The sequence below is a fragment of the Oreochromis niloticus genome, linkage group LG14 (genome assembly GCF_001858045.2).
Source record: "Oreochromis niloticus isolate F11D_XX linkage group LG14, O_niloticus_UMD_NMBU, whole genome shotgun sequence".
Classification (NCBI taxonomy): Eukaryota; Metazoa; Chordata; class Actinopteri; order Cichliformes; family Cichlidae; genus Oreochromis; species Oreochromis niloticus.
This window is the reverse complement of record NC_031979.2, coordinates 27,297,515-27,315,300: the sequence shown is the minus strand read 5'-3', so window position 1 is coordinate 27,315,300 and position 17,786 is coordinate 27,297,515. Positions and strand designations below refer to the sequence as shown.

At 39.5% G+C, this 17,786-nt stretch overlaps 1 protein-coding gene across 1 annotated transcript in view; it reads right to left on the bottom strand.

The window, feature by feature from the left end:
• Positions 1 to 396: 396 nt before the first annotated feature.
• Positions 397 to 17,786, bottom strand: part of rtn4rl1b (reticulon 4 receptor-like 1b) — a 142,672-nt gene continuing 125,282 nt past the window's right edge. The window contains exons 2-3 of the mRNA XM_005474731.4: positions 3,533 to 3,984; positions 397 to 3,228 (exon numbers count right to left, since the gene is read on the bottom strand). Coding sequence (XP_005474788.1) covers positions 2,335 to 3,228; positions 3,533 to 3,984 — 1,346 coding nt within the window. The 3' untranslated portion in view covers positions 397 to 2,334. The remainder of the gene's footprint in view (positions 3,229 to 3,532; positions 3,985 to 17,786) is intronic.

Sequence of the window (17,786 nt, the reverse complement as noted above, 5' to 3'; positions counted from 1 at the left end):
TGTCATATCTGAATTTTTCTTTTTTTTCCCATTTGTCAGGAAGTTAGCCACACTTTCCTTCCACCTGCCAATCCTATAACAGGTTAATATTTATTCTGTACATTCATATACTGTATACCAAATATTAGTGTTTACAGACAGAAGAGAGCTATAGTAGTTAGAGGCAGCTAGAGTTTAGCCAGTAGTGCCTGATCAAGGAAGACACATTGCAAAACGCAGCATAGACAGAGGGGTAAGTGGGGTGAGGAAAACGCTAAATTTGCTGACACAATCAATTTCTGCTTTAAACAAATTAAAAGGAAAAAGCCAAGAAAGGGGGATTAAGCATAAAATTAACTTCATCCAAACAAGCCAAGTCTTAACTGCAAATAAATAAACAAGCGCAGACTGCAGAGGTAGACATAAGAAGATATAGATTTTAATATCTTTATAAACATTTTGTACGGTTGTTCTTTGATAACTTACTGAACAATTTAATTATGGCAAAGAAAAAAAGAATGATTAATAGACATATGGCAGAACAAGAAAGAGGAGGTGAGGAATTGTGCATTAACAAATAAGAGGTTCTAAAAATATACCATGAAAAATAAACAAGTCACCAGAAAATAAAAAATGTAACTACTCCTGACAGGAGGAGTGAGAAACCCTGTTATCATCATTGATGTCACTGATATTGTTTTTTTTTTTTTGTCATAGTAATACAGTAAATGATTAATATCAGCACTGCGAGAAGTCCTCCCGTCTCCATTGTTACTGGTACAGTTCACATTACTGATATGGACACTGTCTTATCAGTACATTTTTTTTTTTTTTTTTTAGGCAGGCACAACAGCTCCAGCGGTACAGCATGTCCTGTAATAGTCTCCAATCTGCGTTTTACTCCATCCTCTTATTACTTCAGACGCGATTGTCTTGCTCTTAGATCCCTACATCCATGAACAATCGCATCAGTTAATAAAGAGGGATAATTCTCACCGCATGATCCTAGTTTCGCCATGCTCCATTCAAATTGTTCTTTTTAAACACTTATTGATCGCAAGAGTCGTTTAATGTAAGCACACATTTTTTTCACCAGAGTTGTTGTTGTGTCTTTGAAGGTGATTCTAAAAAAAAATGTGTTCCTCATATTCTCAATGAGGCAAGGATGTCCTCACTCAAGAGGGATCATTTAACACATCCTCACTGGGAACCAGAGAAGCCCCCATTTGACCCTTGACCTCAAAGGCTCCTGTGGGCCCTGTAGCGGGGATCCATTTCTAGGTCCTTTTCGTGTCTTAGGAAAAAATAAAATAAAATGAACAACATCTGACACAAGATATAGACAAACTCTTCATTATTCACAGCTTGATCTCCCAGAGGCGCGCAGTGCTTTCCAAGCGAATGAAAATAGCGGATGGCAGTCCTCATCATCTTGAAACAATTAGCAGCTTAGTCTTCAGTTGCACAAAAAGAGAGAAGTGGTGTAAACTAAGGTGTCAGAAAAAGTTGTGTAGAAATGCTGTTAGGCAGAAGGTATAGTACCTGAAAAAAAACCCAGCATTATGTAGAGAGAAATGGTTAGAATTTGTTACGGCTTCGTATTGTGTATGAGCTTACTGGTTGCTCTTTTTATGGCCATAAAAACATCTGTGGCTATAGATTTTCACTTGGTAGTGAGAATGGCAAATCCCTGTGTTTCATATCGACTCACAATTTATTGCCATGCTTACACTTTACCTCTTTGTTTATGAGAAACACATCGAATTGTTTGGACCTGTTGTTAGCGAAAGATGCAACAGAAAAACACATTTGTCAGATAGGATGAGAGTAAGACAAAACTTACACTGGAGGCTTTACAGGTTCATTGCCTTCACATTTATACTCAAACATAAAGCTCAATGGGGCACTTGAAGACCTGTCTTATCCATTTCAGAGCCAACTAGCTAACAAGGTTTACCCTGCAAGCTCCACCGTTTTCTTTGTTCTCTTTTCACCAAAATTTGGTTATTAGAACTCCTGCTTACTTAAAAGGAAACTTAAAACATATAAGACACAAATACGTACAGTGATTAAATCATATTGGCGTTGGCAGTGCAAGCTTGGTCTGCATTTACCTGTCATGTCACCTATCATTCTCAGTCTCTCCCATTTTTGTGCTGTGAGTTTTGCTCTTGTTGATGTTTGATGCTTTGATACCCGTTTCAGTTTGAACAGGTAAGCTCCCTACACTACATTTACACATATAATCAATTCACACACATACATAAAAAGACACCCAGGCCTTTGTAGTGCAGGAGCAAGAGAGGATCTGAGGACTTATTTTTTGTGATTAGCATTGCCTAAACCCTCTGAAGGTCAGCGGAGAATGTAGTCAGTATTTGTCACTATCAAGGCCACAAAGAGGGCGTTGGCATGTAGTAAAGACTGGGATAAGGTTGCCCTATTGTTGGCTTGTTGAACCCCACTAGGGGGGCGAACAGTGGTCCGGGGAGTACACTTGTGCTTTCTTCTTGTGACTGTGCCATCTGGGGATGTGTGGTCATGTTTCCCCCCCTCTGTGAAATCTGGGGAGGAATCTTCTTTGTCTGCCATGACCTCCTTTGAATGGTGAACCTCGTTGTCACCTTTCCCTTTGCTCACCCTGTTACGAGGCTTTGTGCAGTTTCGAGAACGGCCAGGCCTTGAGGGATGCACTATGTTGGTCTGCCCTCCGGATCCTAGTACTACTCCACGATTCATAGATGGATTCACTGTCCCAGATAAATTGTTAGTCTGGGCCCTGGATTCTGAGCTTGGAACAGTTGGTGAACAGTTGGGGAAGTCCTCCTTTCGCAGCTCCTTGAGGTCTTTCCCAACCATATCAACTGGTGACTGGCAACCAACGGAAGATGTTGAACCTCTGAATCGTTTTAACCACTCCCATAATGACAGGGCCTTGCAGTCACATGACCAAGGATTGTCATTAAGACGTAGGTATTCCAGGGCAGGCAGCGTGTCTAGGCACTGTCCAGACAGCTCTATCAGGGAGTTGTTAAACAAGTAGAGGGTGGTGAGACGTTTTAGGTCATGAAAGCTCAAACGGTCAACCCACTCTATCTGGTTTTGGTGCAGAAGCAAACGGTCCAAGGCTCGCAGACCTCTGAAGGTGTTCTGGTTAAGGCTCCACAAACGGTTTCCATGGAGGAATAAGTGGCTCAGGTTGTGGAGATCCATAAATGTGTCATCCTGCAGGTACTTCAGGTGATTATCCTGGAGAGATACATGGAAATAAAAATCTTTATGAAGAAGTTTCATCAATAGACTACTGCTCAATTTGTTATCGTCTTTTCAAATTCAAGTGTCTCAGAGAATAAGCTCACTTTTACTCAATTAGAGCATTCCTAACCCTACCAATGCAAGATTAGCTTGTCATTTAGTTGATGCATCAAAGTCTTGACATTGCATGATTACTGTGTGGGTTGTTTGAGTGCATTTTTATATAAAATGAACAGCATTAGTAGTCTTAATGATAAAGAAATGAACATGCAAAAGACAAATTGTGTACAAAGTATACCTGCAAGTAGAGATACTGAAGATTTCTGAGACCTTGGAAAATGTTATTTGGAAGTGAACTCAGTCCACAACGGTACAAGTGAAGTGCGTTGAGCCGACTCAGCCCATGAAAAGTATCTTCAGCCAAGGACCGCAAGTGGCGGTTATCTCCTAGATCCAGCTCCTCCAGCAGTGTGAAGCCATGAAAGGTTGATGGCTCGATGTATGTGATATTGTTGGAGTAGATCCAGAGAGTGACGGTGTTGGCGCTGAAGTGTCCTCGTAGTAAGCGATGGATCTTGTTGTTCTGTAAGAAGATGCGCTCGCTGTCGGGAGGAATTCCATCAGGTACCGACAGGAAGTTGTGGGCTTGACAGGAGACGGTGCTGGGTGCACTGTAGCAGATACAGTGACGGGGGCAGGACCAAGAAAACTCAAGCCCACAGAGAACCAGCAGGAACTCCAGTCCACAGCCTGCAGTTAGAACACACACACGTACAAAGAAACAAAACGAGGAAAAATTAAATAACTGCAACTTGTGAATTAGAACCTCTGTATTTAGTTCAGTACTTAAAAAACTTAAATACTGCATATAAAACCATCAGCTTTGAGTGTAAACCATTACAAAGTAATGCAATACTGTAATCACATTTTATTTTTCAGCAAGACAGTAAAGGTCCCGTTTCAACCTTTAATATATCTGTAGAATAAATGGCTGGCAATCTACAACATACTGCTTTTCATATTTCATCGTGGACCAAAAGGCTGGTTGTTCAAACAGACAAACATTGCTATCCCTATATCCACACCACTTCTCTGGGTAAAAATTAGCATCATATTGAAGTTATACAACACGGGTAAGAAAACAACAACAGAGAATCTGTGATTTTTCCACTGTTTCATCATCTGTTTCTGTGCCAGTCAAAGACATGCATAGCTCATCCTAAGTCCATTATGTGGTTTGTTTTAACACTGCGCTTACATCAGCTCTCTGATCGCTTCACTCGTGGCACTGAGTGTGTACGCATATGGACCTTCTCACTCACAGTTTGCAGCCCAAATCAGATAAGTTTGTTTAGACCCGCAATGAGGAGTCTATTAAAGACGGCAAACAATAACACCTGCTCCACTGAGTCACAAGATGCCTCAGTGAAGCTGACTGAATCTCTGGTGCAACACTTCTCTGATTCGACACATATGCAGCTATTTCAGAAATGACGCTTTCCAATTCTCTCCCACCTTTGGGAGATATGCTATCAAGAGTCCACTCCCCTTGCTGAGTCCACTGGCACTTCTTTGCAGGGAGCGCAGGCTGTGATCAGTCAGTTTGTGTTGTTAAATGGGGTGTGGAATGCTTATTTAAACTTGTAGTAAGCTACTCTGAAGCGCTTTCTGATCAGTGACATGATTCCTGCAATCCTTGAGATGGGAGATGTGACTTATCCACGGTCTCATCTAAAATGAGCACAACTCACAGCCTGTCATGAAGGTTCCATCTGAAAACCCCTGGCTGTCTTCTACCTAGTTTATTATTCACAGCATAGTGGAGCTGTGATTCACTGCCTCTAATCGATATGCCTCTGTTGCCTTTTAACTCACCCTATAATCCTGGGTCTTTTATGCTGGAAATTCAGGGGCAGAATTACTCTCCACCAAGAGACGGGGCTATTTATCTGAATGTATTTTCTTGCCAAACTGTGGCTAAGCTGTGACATTCCGCGTCTGACTCCACTGACCTTTAACAGTAATTCTCTGTGTCTAGTTGCAGAGCCGAAGCATGGAGCGGTGTGTCACCTGAACACAAGTGTGCTCTCTCGGGCACGGATCTAATCCTATTTGTTAAGCCCTGCCACTGGGCAACAATGGAAATGCATGCATCCTCCTGAACCAGAAATGTGCTCACTAAATGAGGTGATTCTTCACAGTTGAACACAGTCAAAAGGTTGAGTGTAAGAGCGTGTTTCTGTGTGCTGGTATACAGGTGAATATAATTTTAGAGACCGAGACATGCCGTGAGAGAACTTCAACAAACCTTATCTTTATTTAGACTTGTGATGTTACTGTCATGACCTGCATCAGGGCTACCAGGGCTTTTTAACACAATCAATAACAAACAAGAGAACTGTTCCACTAATTTGTCACTCTGCAGGTGCTTTTTTATACCTCAATTTTTTCTCTCTACTTTCCATTTCTGTGGCCATGTATCAAGCGTGGCACCCGCTGACTGAGTAAATAGGTGAAAATGTTTTGCATTACCATTGGGAACATAAAGGTTTGCTTTATTTATCAGACAAATAAGACAAGACACAGTAAATTCTCCAGCCAAGCTTTCAGGAAAATTTGCATTACGCAGGAACAACCGCAAACTTCAGATGCGGCTTTCTAATCATTTCATTTGGTATGGGTGTCACATTTTATTAGTATATTGACCTTTACAGAAGACACATTTTGAGGAAGAACGCACACAATAAAACAAATGTCATCCTTCTAATGCTTTTATATTCGTTCTCAGATTAGATACTTATTTCACTAGGCTCGCTGCAGGAATTCATCCAAGGGATTCTATTTTTCATAAAACTGATCTTATCACTCAAATAACTATTTTCTGAGGCCTTAAACTATTTCCATTAACACCTTACTTCATGCATGTCTTCAGCTGAATTATCTGAGCAGGCCAAAGACCGTGATAAGTCTGATACACGGGGAAAGCGAGGGGATGAGAATGTAGATGCTGCCTTGATAGGGAGACTATTTGAATCAGTAATCTGCTAATCATGTTGGACACATAAGGATGCGCCTCCTCGCCTCTCACTCTCCTCAGCTTGTCAGGACAAAGTAATAGATTCTTTACCCTGCTAAATTTGTTCCCCTAAAATGGATGTTTCTTTATTTCTTTACCACTTTGCAGAAAAAGGTGCAATGTTTATTCCTCCCCTATGAATAAAATGTTTTAACGTCAGCCCAGATGAGGCTTTATACAGTATGTTCATGTAATTTAATGTGGATGCCCTTTTGATGGTGAAACAATCTGACATAATCTGTTCTCCATGCATATTTAGGCTCTGGGGAGCTCCAAACACCTTTTTCAGTGTTTCCAGCCACGCTCAAGGCATTTGTGCTCTGTTTTGCAGCCGCCGTAACGTGCATCTCCACTATTTCCACTGGAGACTTTAATACCTGCCAGCTCAGTGATCTCTACATGCATTGTACTTGCGCCACTAAATGCTACGTGAAATACAGATGGAAATATAATTGCACACAGGGACTGATTCACACAATGCCACATCACATAACACGTGTAGCCGGTTCAGCGACATGGCAGATCATGTCAGCATGACAAGCATAAAAGGCTGAATTACTCTTGCTTACAGAGCTTTTCAATAGGGAGACTGGTTTTCAGCGCAGAAGAACAAATAAGCATTATGTGGGAATGCTGACGTTAAATGTAAAAAAATTAGAGTTTATCATAACTGCATTGTGTGCTCACACAATAAGCCTTTCAGCTCAGATTGTATTATATAAATAGCTTTTGGGCATGACAGTGCATATATATGCCAATAGTGCCTATTGGAATTTGGCAGAATAAAGGCGAAGCTCTGAAAGAGATAATGTGTTTTTGGAAAAGGAAAAAGCACAGCTATTTCTGGTAAGAGTCTGGCCCATCTATTAACACTTCACTTTGCATCACAGGTCTTTCACCTTCCAGTCTTCCCATAAAGTTTCCCACTGATGAGAGAAGGTATGGATAGCTCTTTACAGAGACAATCACTTTTGACCCCTTGACCGTCGTCATCACCAGGTTCCATCTTTCTTTGAGGGTTAGAAATAGAAAAAGATAAATAAATGAATAAAACAGAATGGCACGGGTCCCTTGCCAGACAATGAGAAGTGACTGTGTAGAATATCAATGAAACGTAGTTCACACTAGCTTTGCCCTCATGAATAACACATCTTTGCTAATAGGAGAGAAATGGTACGTCTGTAAAGCCGTGAGACTCTGCCCATCATTAGACTGGACAAACTCAATTTCCTGTGTCTCTCCAAAGACCCTGATAAGCTCTCTGGTGTTTTTGCCTCTACTATTGGCTGGTTCTAAATAATGTCTCAGCTCACTTTGCACTCAAAACATGTTTGCAATCATGGTCATGCATACAGTGGTCAATAATTATAAGTCAGTGCACTGGACTGTTGAATAAATGATCACATCTTCTTATATATTTGTGTGTTTTTCCTAGATGGTTTGACTTGCAAGCATTAAACAATTTTAACAAGACTCTTAAGACGCAAGGCCTCAGTGAAACTTAACCTCTTTAAATTGTGTTTTTTTGCATTCAATCGTTTCTGTTCGTGTTAACTTATATAAGCCTTTCATTGCAAGCAGAACGTCAACTCCTGACATTTTCAGTGTGGGTCAGTGATTGCATATTTATTTTAATTAGCAAAGTTGGAACAAAAGCACACATGCAAGTATTTACTGTTCAAGGAAAAAGAAACAGCCATAATGGCACAAAAATTATACTTTCACTCAAGCTCTTTCTCATTAGCATTTTTAAAGTATTTCTCTGTTGACTTGTTAAAAGCACTGATTACTGCCATTATTCTCTGACTGAACAGCAAACTCACACATGAACACCCCTGCCAACAGCTGTAACCGACAACACTTGCCGGGGAATATTTGTTTTTTTTCTCTATTTTACAGTTGACTGCAAAATGTTATAGATTTTGTCTCATTTGCCATTTCCCGACCCCACTGCAGGCAATATTGCCTCATAAGGTTGCATGACTATTCTTCTGGTGAATGAAATAAAAATGGGTGAGAACAGTGACAATGCTGCAGAACTTTTAGAAATGTAGCAGAATACAATTTTTTTTTTTTTTTTTGCTCGAATACAGACTATCGCCATGATATTCTCCCGGTGGAGAGGTATCAACAAACTGAGGGATCTTTTCCTGTCTGTGTGTGAGGAGAATATTAACTGCATAAGATTTTATGCAGGAAATCAATTAGTTTTTACCTTAATTCACCTCATCACTTCATATAATGAGACTTTAGGAGAGTCGGGATCTTTATAAAATATTCAGAGGACTAAGTTAAATTCCACAAGTTGTTTTTCAGAGCAGCAGGGCTCTTGCTGATGATTTACATTTGGTTGTTCTTTTCCATGTTTTATTCCTGTGATTTGTTCCGTGCATATCAGCACAGTGTGTGCTGTGAAGCTGTAAGCTGTCAACAGTCTTCCACAGTGTGACCACTTCCTGCACATTAATTATAATTTGATCACTCTTCTGTCTGCTTGGCTTCTTTTCAAGGGACAGAATGGCTTCATGTTTCTGATTACATCCCTGCCAAGAGAGAAGAACAGTAAAAGTATAGAGAGCAGGTGAGAACTGAAGCCCAGTCACATAGCAGGCTGGCACAAGCTGCCAAGTTATGTCAGGGTTATACAGACCATTGTATTTCCCACTTGACTGATATTTATAACTTGCCAAGTGCTATATTATGGCTGTTTGGTATTGTTAACAGCACTGGCAGGTCAGTTGTGTGGCCCTTGATAGATCTATAAAACAATGACAGAAGCCTCTCTCACTCCCTGCTGCAGACAGTTGCAACTGAGAATGTTGGTTAGATGCTACACAGCACACCAGCACATAAAAAAGGAGCAGACAAACCAGAGGGAAGTTAAACATAAAGTAGGCAGACATTGTGCGAGTGACAACAGTGTTTCTCAGTTCAGAGGTCCTAAAAATAACTCCTCTAAACAAGCGACATCTTACAGCGCATGTATAGACTAATGGAAAAGATTTGTGGAGTGTTCGAGTATATAAAGTTCATGTATTTCAAAGACGGAATTTGGAGATGCTGAAGAAGCCAGGCAAAGAGGAGCAAGGCTGACGGCTGAGCTATCCGCAGATGTTTAATACCAACATGTTAATTAACTGACTTACGAGTTAATTCCGCTTGGACTCTAAACAGCATCTGTACCTGCTGCTCTTTTACACTTCATACCTTCAGATTATTCTCTTAAAAATTCACTGATGCCATACATCATGCATGTGTGCACAGCTGCAAATGCATACATACCCTTATGCATGCATACAGCACGTACACACCATCCATGCGTATTCTTACACAGGCACACTAGCCAAAAATCACGACTGTTGACAGCAACACTATCAGCCACCAACTACTTTCATTTATCACGACAGCACAAAGCAAAATGATTCAAATATATTGCACTCCCCGTGGCGATATTGCACTGCACTGCCCAAACTAAATTAATGGTTCTGCCAAACCTATATAAATCATCCAAAGCATATCCATATGTAGTTCACAAACTGTAGTTCTATTAAAGTGATAGAAAGCATTTATAACACAATTCCCATTGGTGGAGTGGCTAATAATTATCCTTTATATTGGCTCTCAGAGGTGTTTACAGGCTCTAACTCTACAAATGTAGAGAAATCTTTACAGTGTGGTTCGCAATATAAATGGATATGAATGGATATTTATACCTCTTCAGTCTTATTTCACAAGATACTGAAATTTTATTTCTGAATGAAAGTACAGCTGTACATATGAGATCCCAGAGAAGAAGACCATTTTAATTAATTTGAAGCTTTCTTTACCATGTCTTGTTAGCCAGTATAACCAAAAAACATTGCACCATTGCTTTTACTGTTAATAAGACAACAAAACTTTTCTTAATAACACACAGAGATAATATGTGTAAATAAGCCAATTGGAATTTGTTGTAGTAATAACAGAATGAATAATATAACGGCACCTTGAGACAACTGTTGTTGTGATTTGGTGATATATAAATAAAATTGCAGTGAACTGAATCAAATATTTTTGTTTACTTAAAGTAGTACTTCTTAGCTTATGTTATTTTATCAGCTAAAATAGTCTTACAAAGCTCTGACAAATTTAGCAAAATATAATGGATGATTAAAAGAACATTATAAAGTAATACTAGATAAATGCCAGTGGGGAAGAGATTCTTAACAATCAACAGCATTACTGGATTTAAATTTGAGCAATCTCACATTTTTTTTGTTTGTGTGTTTCTCAATTTAAAAGTGACATTCTCATAAACTTCCAGACTGGGTGCTATTTCTGATTTTGCCTCAGTGGGAGCAATCTGGAAAAGCAGTTGCGCTGGATGTTGTCTGGACATGCCCAAGAAGAGGGCCTTGAATGTGAGAACAGCCGAACTGAAATCATTGAAGGTTATTTTTTTATTCTTGTCGATCTCCTCTCAAAACTTTTTGATCACACCTACCGTTTTTCCTAAAGGCTAGCAAACAAAGATAACCAAAGCATTAGCAGTGATACAGTGACGTTATGTACTTATGTTCCAGAGGGAACTACACAAGCCCAGGAATGTCTGAGATCGAGAACCACATGTCAGTCTCCGATACAGATTTAGTACCTAAAAATGGAGCTACTCAAAAGAAAACATAATACTTTGCAACATATGCAAGAAAACTATTCCTGCTAAAGGTGAAAACAACAAACTTGCTTCACCGTTTGAGAATAAAAACACAGCGCTGAGAACAACCAGGCTATGAAGGTATTTAAGGAGATACTAACAGCTGGTGATGTGCAACCCAAAAGTAAATAAATTACTAACTTTGCTGGAGAAATAAGCAGGTTGATGTAAATTACTGAAGTAGTTACATGATAATAAACGGGCACTTTGAGCAGCTGGTTAAAAACTTTGACCCAAAACACAACATGTCTCTTTTCTTAGTTTTATTATGTCACAAGATTGTGCAACTATTATAAGCTACTTTTGTCCTCATTAGACTAAACTGTTAAGCAGTTATGTGTTAACTTAAAATTTCCACTGAAAACACAACCTTGGATACTTTTGTTATTTGACTGCTCTTGTGCTGTGTCACTGTATAAATGCTGTATCACGACAATTGCACTATAATGCTGCTGCTGGCAAATTGTGGCAGTAGATTCACATTTTGAAAAGGGTAGTCTGTCATCAATGACAGCAGCTCATTGGAAAAGAAGGATGGAAAGCGCCCTTCATTTTGTTTGCACTAATCAATGCTGCAGGCTGCAAGCTGCAATCACTGATAAAACATTGTCATAAATATCATTATTGCAAATTTTCTTTAATTATCGTGAGTATATTTTGAGTTGGAAGAGTGGATCTAAATTAATTGAAATTATGATTTCTCTTTGATTAAACAAATTGAGAAAATAGTTGGCTTTTTAAAAATAAATGCACCAAGCAATTAAAGCTTAGCATACACAGGGTCTCCGCACTCCTTCCAGTTTCCTGTGCCGCACACTTAATAATTCTTTGCAGACTTTCTTGCTGACTTTATAGCTTCTAACAGCTGACTGGATGGATGTCAGTCAGCCTGGCTGGTCCAGTTGCTGTGTCTTGTTCAATCATGCGCATGTATGTCAGTGACAGAGTGCAGCATAGCCAATCATTGCATGTCTTTGTCAGAGTGACAACTCAGCTGTAGTGATACTGTGTGACAGTGAGCCGGCAGATGGAGAAGGAGCAAATGACAAAAGAGTCTCGAACAATAAGTTAATCTGCTGACTCCATCTAATTTAAGAAAGAAGTAATTGGAGAAGTGGGAGGTTGTTTTTAAAGAGTGCCAGTGCACATGGGAAAACATGTCTACAGGACTTGCAGTTACTCTATGTACCGGAGGACTTGCTTACAAGCCTTGTGTCAGCAAGCATCTCCCCAATGAAGAAACCGAACAAGGCATTGAATCATTACCAGCTCCAGGGCTGATGCTCTTTAACTGACCCTGTGCTTTGATGTTTCTCTAGAAGGGGAATGCAAAGTATTGAAATTTCCCCGTGGAGTTAATAAATTAACACAGTGCTTAGAAAAGCAGAGCGGAATGACCAGTGTGGGCCAAAAGTAAAAGTGATTTCTTTCTCATTTTCAAATTCAAACAGCAACACAAAATATAAAAATCTATTATTTATAACATTCCAATCAGTCTAATAGCACGGCGATGTACCCTACAATTTGCCTCAATCTGATTGGAGTTTTACATCAAACTCCCCTTCATTCCACATACCTGTCAGCTGAAAGACTATAATCTTAGCAAAGGTAACGTGAGTTTACTGCATGCTTAACAATGTCACACTAACTGGAATAATTTAGTGTTTACCGGATAAATGTTCAGATTGTTTTTACCTATCAAATTGTCATTGTGTTGCTATTTATAAACAAATATAGAGTACACTGTGACATTTTTTCCCAATTGTCAAGAACCTTTGTTCTACAATCAAGTCCTGAAAATTTCCTTCAGATTTTTTTTACATCAATTGTTGTGATTGATTGCACCATGCTGACACATGTAGAGATGACAATAGCTCTCCTTTTATATTTTTGCATAGCCCATTCCAGCTACTAAAAGCTTTTTTTCTGAATAATGATTTAGAGTTGCATAGCTCTGCTTTGGAGCCATCAGGTCAGTATAGATCCATGTCTACAGACAACGGTGCCATTTTCTAGTTCACTAATCTCGACATCCTGGTAGCCCTAACATGTTTCTTTTAAAACAAACTGTAAGGTACCTTCCTGCTGCAGCAGCTGCCTTCTTGCATACAAACCTCATGTGCCCTAGATTCAACAGATCAATTATTCATAGCAGGTGAGAGTTTGGTGCTCCATGTACATAGAGGCATACATGCGCACATGCACACACACAGAGTTTCAAGAGTCTTAACTAACAGCTTTAGATAGAAGTAAAGTAAAAAAGCCTACACAGGGAACAACAATTCAATGTGGTTCATATGTTCAAAAGATGCGAGGACAAACACGGTGGAAGTCAGAGCTGAAAGACAATCTAGAGGCGGATGTGGTATGCAATACAAGCATGAGTGTGAGCAGACATTTGTACCGCACACTATATTAAGTGCTGTGTACACACAGTGTACAAATGAAATGTGCAGGTGCTCACTCTCATGAAGTACATAAATTGATACAGGTCAACTGTGTTAGTTTTACAAATTAACACAAATGAACAAATGAGCAAGTAAGCAAATGAAAACTCCATTCAAATTCTGCATTTAGAGTGCCAAACGCTCAGTGCGAGCGAGTTTAGAAAAGCAGCCTGTTTCAGAAGTTAGCGAATACGATTGTAAACACCCAAAATTCAGTAGAGAAAGCCAGTGCCTTGTAGCAGCAGAAGGAAAGTCCCAAAAAGCTGTTTAAACCCTTGGTTTTCCTCAACATTTCACATATTTGTGGGTGTGACCATTAAAATACCAAAAACAGGATGCTGTGAAAGTCACCATCTAATTAAAAAAGCAAATGTAGAAAAGGACAAAAAAAAGAAAGAAACTGTTACAAGGTAATCCATAGCTTGTTCCTTCCACCAATAAGATAAATACACTCACTAGCCACTTCATTAAGTACTCCTACTCAACTGTTTATTAACGTGCATCAGCCCATCCCATTGCTGCAGCTTAATGCGTTTAAGCATGTAGACATGGTCAAGGTGCCCTGTTTTAATTCAAGTACCAGAATGGGATAGCAAGAGGATTTTAGTTAATTTGACATGGTTGTTGGTGCCAAAGAGGCTTGTCTGAGTTTTTCAGACCGTGCTGATGTATTGAGATTGTCCCACACAGGCTTCTCTAGGGTTTACCAAAGAAAAAAACATAATGTCCAGTGAGCCGCAGTTCTCTGGGTGAAAATGTCTTCATGATGACCAGAAAGCTGATAAGAAGCTGATGCCCAAAACACTGAACGTTAAAGCAGATGTGCTACAGCACACTGGGTGCAGCTCCTGTCTGCTAAGAGAACAGGAAACTGAGGCTACAACTGATATGGGCTCAACAAAATTAGACAACGGAGCATTAGAAAAACATTGCCTGGTCTGATGAATCTCACCTTCTGCTGCGGCATGTGGATCGTAGAAATTCGGAAATAAACAACATGAAAGCTTGGTCCATCCTGCTTTGTATCGATAATTCAGCCTGCTGTTGGTGTAATGGTGTGGCCAATATTTTTGTGGCACACTTTGGGCCCCTTAGTACCAACTGAGCGTCATTTAAACGCCACAGTTTATCCGAGTATTGTTGCTGACCATGTCTATTTCTTTAGTGTACCCATCTTCTGATGGGCTGCTGCCAGCAGGATATGGTACCATGTCAGAAAGCTCCAAACAACCTAACTGGTTTCTTGAACATGAGTTCTCTGTACTCAAATGGCTTTTAGAGTCACCAGATTCCAATTAAAAAGAGCAGCTTTAGGATGTGATAAAAGTGGCAATTCACATCAATCTCAGGTTAATGTTTCCAGCATCTTGTTGGGTCTACGCCATGAAGGATTAAGGAAGTTCTGATGGCAAAAAGGGTTCAGCCGACTACTAAAATAATGGCTATGAATGTATATACCAAAACATTCACAAAAACTTGCACAAAAAGAACGTCTGCACTGTAATAATTCACCTTGCTATTAATATGCACTAAAATCCCCCAAATGTTTAATGTGCTTTGTAGGTGATACAATAGCAAAAAATAAGTCCTGAAACTACTGTATGCGTGTTGGGAACCTATGTTATAAATCACTAAAGATTCTTCAGAATCATTTTTGGAGCTAATTTCCATATATTTTAGCGTGATTTGTTTTCCTTAGCTCTGAGCTGCTATTAGAATCGATCATCACTGTGATTAAGGTGACTGCACACACTGTCTCTGAAAAATGAGAAAGTACAAACTTTCAGCGCATTTCATATCCTAGAGAGCAAAAACCAAGGTAAATCATAAAATAAGATCTACTTCCAATATAGACTCAATTGAACTCTAATTAACAAAGTGTGCACATACAGCTATGCAGTGCAACAAAGATGAAATGCAGTAATGGTACGTTTCTAGCCAAATTCTTCATTAAAACCAATTGATTGGGGAAACCTGTCATAATGCAAATGAGAGCTTGTGTTTGTGTTTATTGTTCTGAAAGGGCGGGGGAGCTTGGAACAGAATACAAAAGAGCCAAAGAAGAGGAGCGAGGGGAAGACGTGAAGTGGAGGACCTTGATCTTAAGAGAGTAATCCCTTTTCATTAAGTGTAGTTTTTCAAATCCTGAGAGCTTCACCATTGATCCTTGGGTAATGTCAATTCATTAATGTACTGGGCCTCTACAGGCCTTATCACCTTGAAGGCCCCCAACACTTTTTCCCAACAAACGCACTCAGCATTTACTGTAACTTTTGATTCATGAGAGGGGAAAAAGACTTTGGTGGGTTCAGTTTTCATCTAATCACATTTAGACCCGTTTTTCTCCTGATTGGATTCTATCTTGGTCTTTCCACTTTTTTATTCAAACTGTTCTGTCTTCATTCAGTTCATCTTTGGTTTCATATAGTCTAGCTCCAGCTGAGCATGATAACTTATCATTTCATTCGCTCCATTCTTTGCAGCGTATTAGAGTTGCCCTTGAGTCACTTGTGTGTCTCCATTTAACAAATGCACACATACAGTACCTGTGCCTGTTTATGGATGCTTCACTCCTGAGAGACAGTTATAAAGTCCCTCCAGTCCTGAGTAAACAGTGACAGCTCATGAATGTTATCTCTTGCATTTTTATAAATGGATAGTTAATTACTGTTCCTCTTTACGACCTGTCTCTGCAATTATTTACTCCCCTCCTTGCTCATGCCATGTCCCCCTTGCTGTTTAATTGATTCTGTTGTTCTTTCCCAAAACTACAAAGCAGGAGGCTTTGCTGGATAAAACACAGCCACTGTCTAGTTATGATTAAAGAAAGCCCGGTCTGGCTGTTAGAGATACTATAGCAGCTTATGGGATTTAGTAAGCCAGTTAAAAAAGAAAAAAAAAAACACACAACACCAAACCAAAGATTCACTTCAAAGTGTCCCATCGCAAAAATCCTAAAAAATATATAACACAATAATTCATTCTTGACTCCATATGCTTTGCCAGTTGCCTATGAAGTGAAATCTGAGGATCATGAAAAATCGCCCCGTCTTTTCAGAAAACATGCTGGTGTTTCATCATGTCAAGAGAGCTGCTGCTTTTGCCACAACTCTGCCATTTGAAGTTTCTGTTTTGCTTTCCTGCTCTCCATTGTAAACCTGAACCCTCTGGAGGCAAACCACACTCGGCTTTGTGAGTGCTTCCCCCTCCTTCTCAGCTGCTTGTCTGCATGCAACTACCACTCACTAGTGAGTGCTCCCAATCCTCTCTCTCCTTATAAAGCCAAGTGCTTTGCTGCAGACGTTCCACAGATAAGTGGTTTATTCTCCCCCCCCCACCACTACAGTGATGGCCAGAGACTAATTTTTGTTGCATGTAATGACTTGGTCCCTTGAACTCTTTTGACATGTGACCAAACAGAGAGCCTTCCACTGAATATTGCAGCAAGTTATAAACAACAATGATATTCAGACGAGCAGCTGCAAAAGAAGATGTCAGGCCCTGTCTCAGTTCGTATGGTTGGATGATGAAACATGATTCCCTCCAGCCACTTTCCCTCCATCTCTCCTTGAAGATGGATAAGGAAAACTAAAGTCAAGGACGAAGAGCGAGCGAGAGAGAGAGAAAACCAGTGAGGGGTTTGTTTACACAAGAAATTGTGAGGGTGGAGTTTCAAAGAAAGGAAAAAAGGCAGAAAAAATGAAAGACAATGAGACAGTGTAAAGACAGAGAAAGAAGGGAAGGGAAACCTATGGGTGCTAAGTTGAATTAAGCCACCTTTAAGTGAGCTGTAAAGGAGGAATACAATTATAAAGCACCTTATCCTGTGTGTGGTATTCAGTTTTTCTAAAATCTGATAACAGTATTTGCCTGGTGCTTTTTAGAAGAAATGGCTATAGTGCCATCAACCAATTTAACCTTAGTAATATGAGGTTACTACCACAAGTCCACATATAGAAATTCTAATGCACAGCTGTTTTAATGGTAGCAAGTTATAATATTGTTAGCAATACTGCACTATTATTCATTTGTTCTGCCTCATAGGAACATGTTTGTTTCCACATTATTACCCACAATTTCTGACCACCTTACCCATATTATATACTATATGATAATTTTTTAATAGCATAATAATAAGTTACTTGGTAGTTAAGTGGTAATAACTTGCTATTTCTATACTACTATCTTGTGTTTCCACCTTATTACTACATAATTGTTGAGTTGTTATAGAAAATGCTTATAAATATTCCTCTCTTCATATTTATTGTATGCCCACCTATACACATACAGACTACAGAAGGGTTACACAAGATCCCTTCCTGTCTCTTTTATCAGA